The 10,842-nt window shown below is 43.2% G+C and overlaps 1 protein-coding gene across 1 annotated transcript; it reads left to right on the top strand.

Annotated features, from left to right (window-relative positions):
- Positions 1 to 2,666: 2,666 nt before the first annotated feature.
- On the top strand, positions 2,667 to 7,760 carry ING2 (inhibitor of growth family member 2). Its single transcript, XM_066549069.1, is given in 3 exon segments — positions 2,667 to 2,906; positions 2,908 to 3,232; positions 6,498 to 7,760. Coding segments are annotated over 3 exon segments (1,236 nt in total). The 3' UTR covers positions 7,169 to 7,760.
- The last annotated feature ends 3,082 nt before the right edge of the window (positions 7,761 to 10,842 follow it).

A 10,842-nucleotide genomic window follows, 5' to 3' on the forward strand; every position in this document is an offset into this window, starting at 1 on the left:
TTCCTGAAAACTGGGAATAGTTTAGAGATATATAAAGAAATCTAAATAAACTGGATATAGGAGTTCTCTGTATTACTTACCCTTGGTGGACAACTACTGAGATATGTTTGATGCAATACACCCTAATATCACATCCCTGTGTATGTCAACCTCAAGCTGACAGTTTCCCACTTAGCAGAGAGGGTTGGTGGAACTATGTGATCATTCTGCCTGTCCATCTCTACAATTAGCAAGGTTTTGCTCTACCATGCCTGTTCTTATCTCCAGAGTATTCTCACATACTGACAGTGAAAGAAGGGACACAGTTGGTTCTCACAGCTATCAATCAACCTGCAAACTTGAGCCCAATACATCAAAATTCTCCTGTGCTTGCTCCTAGCCATTTTGAGTCATGAGCAAAGCAGGGAATTCAATCAGCTCTTCTTGCTTTCCTTTCCCCTGAGGCTTCAAACATACAGCAAGCTAAGGCTTCTTTTTCCTAGGGAAATCTGGTCCAGGGCCACTGCTGCATTCTTGAGGTTCCCCAAAATTAAAATTTTTATTTTAGTGTTTGAAAGCAGTAGATAACACTTAAATTCAGAAGTCATTAGCTATTCTCTGCTGTACCTTAGATACTGTTTCCCCCATAGTGACAAACAGCAAGCTTTTAGCACAGAAACCACCTGTAACAAATGTTATTAATTATTTTCTTGGCTATTTCTTTACAGACAGTGCATGCACAGTTTCTTGTGAGAAAAAAAAAGTTATGCCAAAATATTTGGTTTAAATTAATATTTAATAATAATTAATATTTAATTTTAAATAACATGTTAATTTTGAATGAAAATTTTTGCTTTATTTTTTCTGCTCTGTAGGAGAAATTCCTGTTTCTTAACTTTATTTCTTCATGAGATGGCAGGATGTTACACCTACTCAAACTGACTACAAGCAGAAACACAACCCCTCAAAAGAGCCAACACCTTTCTCAAGAACATTGTATCAATTATATTAATCCAGGTCCTTTTCACTGGCATAAGTGTTATCTGTTAATATTACATCAAGAAATTCAGTCTTCAGTTACTCAGAAGTGACAGTGGTGACCACTACACAGTAAAGTTACAGTGAATCAGTGCCGATGGAAGCCAAGATAACCACATTATTGCCATTTTCTAAATCTATTTGCTCAAAAATGAGACAAGTAGCAAAAAATTATCTGAGGCTTCATTAACCTGAGCTGTAACAGTGCACAAAAAAAAAGAAGGGAAAAAAAAAGGCAGTTGGTTTTACAGGTGTTACTGTAAATTAAAACTGTTCATTTTAAAATGAAGGCGCCCTCTTAAGAACGTGAACACGCAGAATTACAGACTTCCTGGTTTTTTGGCCAGAGTGACATCAGTGTAGTGAAGGATGTTTTGAAAGTACTGTCTACATATTTGTTTTCATTCATTTTTATGACCTTGCCAACACATTGCTGACTTAGGCAAAGCTGACTGACTGCAGCTACAATTACTCAACAGCTTGGACATAGACATATGAAAATCCCTGTCATGTAGAACACCTGCCTAGCAGCTGTGAGACTTGGAAGTTAGGAATGTTTAAATAGTTCTGTGAACTAGGATCTTTAAGAAAATAACAGTTGCAGACTGCCATCATGTGAGATATTAATTTTGTTGTAGGAGTAGCCATGGAGCTATTTGGTACAGACTACACAAAGACAGAATCCCAGGAAAAAGGAGTCTAGATGGGATCCTTGGGAGGCCACCAAAGCAGAGCCAGCTTCACAGCCAGATCAGGTTGTGTAAGGCCTCATCCAGGCTTGAAAAATATCCCAGGATGGAGATTATGAAACTTCTCTGTGCAACCTGTGCTGCAGCTTCACCACTACTCCAGATCATGCCATCCTGAAATGCTATCTACAAGATTACTATAGGTACTCTTTTAGTGCTGGCTACTCAACTAGAGGTAGGAATGTAAGACAGAAGAGAGTCTGGGGATTTGAATTTGCTTCTTTTCAATTTTCTTCCTGAATTCAATAATCTCTGATTGTTTTTTATTGGTTGTTTTTCTGCTACATTTACCATGTGCATTTTCCCCTGATATCTTTTTGGATGCCTAAAGTATAAATGAAACAATGCAAAATATACAGGTCTCCTCGGGGTGTTTCAAGACTCAGCAAAATTAATTTTTTTTCCTGATGCTTACCAATTATTATTCATGTAGTAAAGACCTGAAAAATGTCTCAAAGAGGAGATGAAATCTCGACATTTTAGTATATAGTCTAAAAATATAATTTAGCTTTTTTTTCCCACTATAATTGTTGTGGCCAAGATTTGATACAAATTCTGCAACGGGCATGGGAAAGACAGGATACTCTGTCAAATTTTCGAGATTTGCTGTTTGGCGAGTGGCGTTGAAAAGGCCAAAGTTCGTTGATACCTTATTTAAAATACTCTTTAAATTATTTCTCAGGATAAAACTGTCACTCAGCTTCCCTAAATAACAGCTCATCCCAAATCCTCTTTGCTGTTCGTTAAAGATAGATCAGGCGGCTCTTACTGCGGGCAGGACCAGGGATCCCGGCGCGGGTGGCGGTCCCGCCGGGCGCGGAAGCGCCGGAGCCTCCGGGCGCCTTTATGGGAGGCCCCGCCCCCCGAGCGCGCTCCCGCCCCTCGCCGCGCTCCGGGCCAATGGGAGCGCGCGCCTGGGGAAGGCGGGAGAATGCGAACCCCTGGCAGCGCCGCCGGCCGCGCCTTATAAGGGCAGGGCCTCGCGCATGCGCGCTCCGGGCAGGGGCGGGGGCGCCGAGCGGGGGTTTTGCTCCGGCGGCGGCACCGCGGGAAGGGGCGCGCGACCCGCGGGACCCCGCAGAGGGGCGGCCGCACCCGCCCGGCCCGGCCCGGCCCGGCCCGGCCCGGCGAGCGCTCACCGCCCCCCGCCCCCCGGGCGTGGCCGCCCCAGGGCAACGGGGCGGCGGCAGAAGGAGGAGGAGAAGAAGACGGAGAAGGGAGCGGGGTCGCCGCAAGGACCCCGCGCCCGGTGCGGGCGGTGCGGTGGCGGCGGCGGATGTGCTGCTGGCGCGGGGGGATGATGCTGGCGGGGCCACAGCTGGTGGCGGGGCCGGCGGCGCCGGGCGGGGAGCGGGCCCGCCTGCTCTCGCTCTACGTGCAGGACTACCTGGAGTGCGTGGAGTCTTTGCCGCTGGACATCCAGCGCAACGCCTCGCTGCTGCGGGAGATGGACACGCAGTGCCAAGGTGGGCGCCGCCGCGGGGCACCGGGCGGCGGGGAAAAGGGGAAAGGGGACGGCCTCCACCCGCCGCACATGCGCCCGGCGCGGAGGAGCCGGGGCCGGGGTGAAACCTGCTGGGGCCCCGCGGGGCTGAGCCTGCGGGGGCGCGGGGCTCTCGGCGCCCGGTGGGTCCCGGGGAAGGCCGCCCCGCCTCGGGGCCGCGCTGCCCGGCACTAGGCCCCGGCTCCGCCGTTTGGGGTCGCTTCCGCCCCGCCGGGCAGCCCTGCTGCCCGAACCGGCGACGCTGCCGCTGGAGGTGCGGTCCGGAAATCGGCCTCCCCGCAGCTCCTCCCGCCGTGCGGAGCCGGGGGGCGGTGTCCCGGCGGAGCCCAGCGCCCGTCCCACGGTAGACCGCACGCACGGTGGGGGTGGGGACACATAAAGCGCCAGCAGCGTTCCCTTGGGTCGTGGAGGGAGGCTGCGGAGCGGGAAGTTGCCCTGAACCTCACCCGAAGGCTCCTTCGGGAGGCAGGTTCAGTGCCGATGAAAGATCTTGCGCCCCGCGGAGTTCGTGGGGCACGTTGGCGGTGCCCGGCAGCTGCCAGCCGGCCCTGCCGTGCGGCAGGAATTTGATCCCGGGCAGTCGGCACCGGAGCCGCATCTCCCTCCTTCGGCGTGGGCAGGAGGGACCATGGGGACCGGCAAGGCCTCTCAGACGCTGAAGGGCCACCTCAGGAGGCAGCTGTTGTGAAGGGATTCTTTCAATTATCTTTCTAATTACCCGAGAAAACACATAGGAACAGGCTTTTGTAAGTTGCCTGGGATTTTAAAGTTTAAATGGCATAGACTTGCCTGCAGCATTTTGAATTCCTAGTCAAGGCTGACTCTTTACCTCCTGAGCCATGGTGACTAGCCAGCAATCCTCAGACTTTAATAGATTAAATATTTTCTTTAGACTGTTTATTACTGTCTGTTTATCCAGCCACCAATACTGGGTCATATAATAAATTTGTTGCTAGTTTTAATCAAAGCCTTTAGCTGATTTAAAACAACAACAAAACATTTTCAAAACCCTAAAAATGGCATAAAAATATTTTAGACCCAAGTCTAAAAATGTAACAGCAATGCTATCTTATTTCAGCTAATTTAAAAGGTAATGGTGGTCTGTGGAGGAGGGAAAAAGTCACTCTTGTGCTTAGAAAACAAATCGTTTTAGCTTTTATTAGCTCCACCAAACTTAATCAGATTATCTGTAATGAACACTGGGCCCTGGTTAGGGTTGGAGTTTTTTGTGGGGTTTTTGTTTTTTTAAACAGAGGTTTCAGAGCTGTTTATTAGGGTGTATGAATGCCTTGTCTAATCTTTGGGGATTCACATGTAGTTTGGTAAACTTCCATCTCTATCAGTCCAAAACTTCTTTGCGTTCTTTAGTGGATGTTGATCCCTGTAAAGTTCAGCATATCCTCACAGGCTGCATCCAGGCAATAACCGATGTCGGATGAATGTTGTTCTGTGTCACAGTATCAACGAGTGAACAGCTATTGTTTGTGAATGGCTCTGCATAGGACATTCCCAATATGGGAAATCTAGCTCATCTATCTGTACCTACCCTCCTGCCTCCAAAAAAAGAAGTCTGGGTGGGAGATTGTGTGGTTGTACAATATTGTACTCTGGTTATGCCGTTCTTGTTCAACAGCATACAAAGTACACTACTCCATGCTTCTCAGGAGCTGAGAGTACGATTTTTAAAAATTTTATTTCTCTTGTCAGGGCCAGAGGCAAGTGATGCAGCTGAAGGTATAGTGAAATAAAGCTTATGGTTTAAATGGTAGCTGGAATGCTTATATTAAAATACAGAAAATACAGGCTGAGTTACTGGACAAACCAGAGAAGTGATTTTTATATTACCATAGTGAAAGTCTGGAACCGAACAAAATTCAGCTGGCTCCTGTTGTCATACACGTTTCAGAATTTATAGCAAAAAGCAGTTGTTCATGTTTAAGCTACTGTTCCAAGATATCAGGAGGAAAAAAAATATCACTAGGAATGATGTTGAGATAACAAGCTTGAATCATTTCACAACAGTGCAGAAAAATTCTTTTAAAATGAAAGCAAATTATTTAAATGCAGGTCTTTAGGAAGAGGTAGATTGTACTTCTGCTAGCATAACTTCTGCTTTAGAAGTAAATAGTTTTGTACCATTTATAAACTCCCTTACCTGTTCAAATAAAATCCGAAGTTCTTACTGAACTGTTGCAGTGTGATGACTGAACCAATACTGTACCTAACACCACATCAAGTTTCACTGCCAGCTCTTCTAATTATTTCCTTCCCCATTTGGAATTTCTCTGTCCTTTATGTGTTGATCTAGTGTAACATTTGGCTTGGAAAAAGTAATTTTAAAATCCAGCAATATAGAACAGCAGAGTACCGACTAAGACTGATTTATAAGACGTTGATCTCATATTTGGGTTCATTCAACTTGCTTCTTAGAACTAAATTTAGTGAAAGATTCACAGCAACTCATGCAGTTATTTTGCGTGACTTGGAAGAGGGAAAGCTTGGAAACCAAACTGTGAGCCACTCATTTACTAGTTGCTTAAGAATATCCTATGGTGCACTAAAGAGAAGGTCGCCTATTCTGAAAAGTTCAACACTGATTTAAAATAATTTGTTTTGGCAATAGGGAAAGTATTTTGAGGGGTGTAAGTTGATTTTCATTCTGATTGTAAATTTGCTATTATGTAACTTCAGTTGTCATATTCCTTTTATAACTGTGTCTACTTGAAAATGTAATGCCAAACCTTGAGATGAGTAAGAGGGGAAGGCAGAGGACCTGGATAAACTAATTCTGGAGTGTTATATATAATGATATATGACAATTCTGTGAATTTCAGGATCCTTCGTGTGATAAAAAGTGATTGCTTTGATTTGCTGGAGGAGTTTTGGAATTATTGTGGTCAGGACTCTTAGGAGAAACTCCTCCTGTTTCAAATGGAAGGAGGATCTGGATTATCCATGCCTCAACAACTGTCGTGTCCCCTCTCTTGTGTTATCCTTTCTTTTTCCAGTGGCTAAAATAAGCTTGCTCTTTCTTAGAACATGAGAATATTTTCTTGCAACATATTGTGACCTTAAACACTGATTTGATGACCACATGCACTTGAATGATATGTAGGGTATACTGTAATTAAGATTTGTACTATTTCTCATCAGTTAGAGAATATGTTTGTTTTCTTGAGCATGTTCCATCTTGTGTAATTATTCCTATGATTATTTTTATTTTATAGAAGCCCTTAAAGAAATAGATGATGTCTATGAAAAATACAAGTCTGAAAACGATCCTGTTCAGAAGAAACGCTTGCAACAACATCTTCAGCGTGCATTAATCAACAGTCAAGAACTTGGAGATGAAAAAATTCAAATAGTTACTCAGATGCTAGAACTGGTTGAGAACAGAGCCCGTCAAATGGAGACACACTCTCAGTGTTTCCAAGACCTGTCTGAGAACGAAAAGCCTCTAGAAAAGGCCAAGATGGAGTCGTGCCAGCCAGAGAGATCCTCGCGCAGGCCTCGTCGGCAGCGGACCAGCGAGAGCCGCGACCTGTGCCACATAGCCAATGGCATCGATGACTGCGATGACCAGCCACCGAAAGAGAAAAGATCAAAATCTTCCAAGAAGAAAAAACGCTCCAAAGCCAAACAGGAGAGAGAGGTTTCACCTGTAGAATTTGCAATTGATCCCAATGAACCAACTTACTGCTTATGCAACCAAGTGTCTTACGGCGAAATGATAGGATGTGACAATGAACAGTGCCCTATTGAGTGGTTCCACTTTTCCTGTGTTGGACTGACGTACAAACCAAAGGGGAAGTGGTATTGCCCCAAGTGCAGAGGAGACAATGAGAAAACAATGGACAAATGTACTGACAAATCAAAAAAAGATAGGAGATCGAGGTAGTGAAAACAATTTGTTTTAAAGAGTTGCTCCTTTTATATTAAAATGTTTCATTTCCACAGAACATTGTTTTAGGAAATGCATAAGACTATGCAATAATTTTTAATCTATAATATTAATATTAAAAACTGTTATACCTTCTGTGATCTTTAACTTTCTGCACTGAATAACCAAATAATTGAAACAGGGTGGCTTCAGACCTTTCACAGAAGACATTACAAGCAGATGGCGCTTGGTTTCAATTTACTTTAGTATTTTAAAGAACCTTGTGAATCCTGAAATAATGGTGGTGGGAGAGATACTGAAGAACTTCTCATATTATGGTAAAGGGATTGAAAGGCCTCATATCTCTGCTAGCATCTTAACAACTGAGTTTGTTCTTTATCCCAAATTTTACATTTTCGGTTTTTGTGTTAACATCATGTGTTTGGAGTTAGGGGTTTTAAATTCAGCTGTAACTGTAAAAGTCTTCCGAGCTATAAGCAGACCTGTCCAGTGACTTTCATATGATCAGTATGTTATTGCAAGGAAGAAAATACCACTAACTTAAACTTTTCTTTTTTGCCAACATTAAACTCTTGTCTTTGTGACTATACTTGGGAGTCAGTTTTTGGGTATGATATAATTATGGTGTATACTCAGTTTTTCATAATAGGTTTTGTCAAGCATCCTGATGTGGTCTTTATCATTTAACTTGATCTCTCTATAAGCCTTGAAGTGGTAGAAGGATCCCTTGAGAGGAGGGCATATTAACATTTTGGGGAACAGGAACTGGAAATGTGATGGAATCTTCATTATAATCGATCTGTAGAGAGCTGAGTCATGACTGGTATTCTCTGGGGTGTAAACTTTGCTCTTCCCCAAGTAGGATTTGTGTGTGCATGTGGCCAGACCTGGGTTTAGGCACAACACCAAAATTCTTGGACTTGGGCAACTACCTTAAAAGCCTGAAGGCAAAAGCTTTCAATAAAAAGTTCATAGATACAAACTAACAAAACATAAGCATGCATGGCACAGAGCCAATAGACAAATCCCAGCAGGTTTCTGACGGATGATGTAAGAGCTTTGTCCTGAAGTATGCTGGTAGTATCTAAACACTACTTGGGTGGTAGTTAAAAGTGAACTTCCTCACCCCCATGCCTTAAAGGAGGTGGAAAAAAAGATGAGAACAGCTGTTGCTGCTCCTTTGCAATGGGAGATGCTAATGGAGAGGTGAGTGGGTACCAGAGCTCAGTCCTAGGGTTCCTGCTCAGCAGGGCTCTTGAGACTGGCATTGGGGTGGGCTTGGCAAGGCAGGCAGCAGCTCTGCAGGGCTGGCTGTGGGGTTACCTGAGGGTGGGCTGCAAGTGCTCAGAAGTCCCTGTAGGTCCTTTGCTGCTAAGGTGTCCCTTGACAGTACAGAGGGAAAAGTGACACCAGCTGTGGCCAAGGCCGATTAGAAGGCAGTTGTGCTGAGTGAGATGAGAGTGGCCCAGAAGGCAGGCAGATGAGCAAAAGGGAGCTGGGATGGATGAATGCCATCAGAACTCCTTCCTGCATCTCCACTAGAGGGCTGTGCCAGCTGGGGCTTGAGGGGGGAATGTGCTGTGCAGGGCACAAAGCCTCGGTGCTGTCAGACCAGGTGGCACAAATCAGTGCACAGCATGCTCACTATCATAAGGTAAGTAACACACTAAACCTGTTTCCTCAGGTATGATCTGATTCCTTAGCAGGATGGAGCATTTGCAAGTAGTTAGCATGTACCAGGGGAGTGGAAAGGCAAATGTTTGAACTGTAGGTTTATGAAGTGGAGTAGTGCTCCAGTAGGGAGATCTGTACCACAGTAAGTAAACAGCTCCTGCAGGAAACTCCTGTAAGGGCTCTGACCATCAGTAGGATGGGATAGAGGGTAAACCTTATCCCTACCTTGCTTTCCAGGCCTACTGGCTGATCTCAGGTTGCAAATATAGTCTTGAGGGGCTGGATCATGGCTTTTGATGGAGAATGATCAGACCTGCTGTTGGAGATGAGTGGCAGTAAGTTGTCTTCTGAACATTTGACTCCTTTTTTTATTTGTTATGGCTTAAGGATTCTCAAATTTCCTTTTTGAGAAGATTGATTAGAAGCCTTGGGCTGAGGATTACATGAAAATCTAACGTTTACCTAAAATGGACAATGCTCCCTAGTATTAAAAAACAAACATTGCTTAGGTAAGCATTGAAGTTGCAGAACAAAGTACAAGTGAAATTATAACTATTAATGTTACTGATTTATCTGGAAAAGTATTGCTTGAATTTGTACTGGATAAAACAAGAATACTTCTTTCCAATGCAGAGAGGAAATCTGGGAGCCTTACATAATTCATCTGAAATAATTGCTGAAGTAGGAGGTGTATGTTGGGGTGATACAGAAAGGAAATTTTAGATTTTGAAAGTGGTCCAGATAAATATCTTTAATGCAGGGATGCTTTCTTTTATTCTAATGACCCTTCTAGTAGTGAATAGGAATTCTCAAGGCTTCCAGTGAAGATAGTGCTCGAGAAATGGCACTTGCTTGGCCTAATGTATGAAATTGCTCAAATGTAGCAATAGTTCTCTTTATATTGCAAATTAGCAGCATGCCTCAAATATACTGGGTCCTTCTGCAATTATTTCTTTTAAATGCTCTAGCTAATTTTTTGTTAAGACATACATGAGAAAAGATCTGACTGATGTTATCTGGTATCTAGCCTTTCACCACTTTTTCTAACAAAACCTAAATTTTATATGTTTCCATCCATTCCCATAGAAGATCAATGATGAATTGCTGAAGATGCACATAAGATGCTGGTAGGAAATCAGAAAGTTAAGTAGAGAATTCTTATGTTGCTTCTTAATGTTGAGTTACATTTCTTAAAGGGATGAACCTCACTAGTGAAGTCAAAATGAAAAGTAAAGACTGTTAAACTAGTATTCAAGATATGTATTGAGTCTCATGAAGTAAGTCTGTCTTCTTGCAAAAAAAAAAAAAAATCAGGGCAATGCATACTTTGGAAGTCGATGGTAGTATATGTGACTACACAGTTTACTGCTTTCTCTTTTGAAAATCCTAATTCAGCTTAGTTACATCTTGTTTTCTTGGAGCTTTTGAAAAAATGGTGCACTTCTATGTTTGTTCTTTTCGCCTTTCAGTTTTGAAGTAATGCAAGTTTATCAGCAGCAAAACATCCCCAATAAGCTATTTAAAAGAAGTTTTATTGGAGCAAGAATGTTTCTTGATCACTGTCCTGTGGACTAGTTTGATAAATTTTGATCAAATAAGCCTTAAAGCAAAACACAAATGCACATAAGAGAAAGCATACTGTTTTGAAAGCAAAACAAGCAATTTAATACTTGTCATCTATATTGTAAGGCCATCTTGATATCTGCAGCACTATGATAATACTTCTGTACTTAAACTAGTTTTAACTGTATTTCACTGCCAAGCTTCAACTAATCTACACATCCAGAAATGGTAATGTGATACTGACAGGTCTTGAAACTGGTTCAGAATAAAGGTAAGGGAAATGCCCCTTTCTTCCCTGAATTTATATAAGGATTTTGTTTTGGATCCTTTTAGAGCTGAGATGGGCCTTTATAAAGAAGACGGCATTTCATAACTTTGAAGACTCTTCATTTAAAAGTCTCTAACTTCAGCTTTAAGGAAACTGCTATGGTTTG

The sequence above is a fragment of the Molothrus aeneus genome, chromosome 4, assembly GCF_037042795.1.
Source record: "Molothrus aeneus isolate 106 chromosome 4, BPBGC_Maene_1.0, whole genome shotgun sequence".
Taxonomy (NCBI): domain Eukaryota; kingdom Metazoa; phylum Chordata; class Aves; order Passeriformes; family Icteridae; genus Molothrus; species Molothrus aeneus.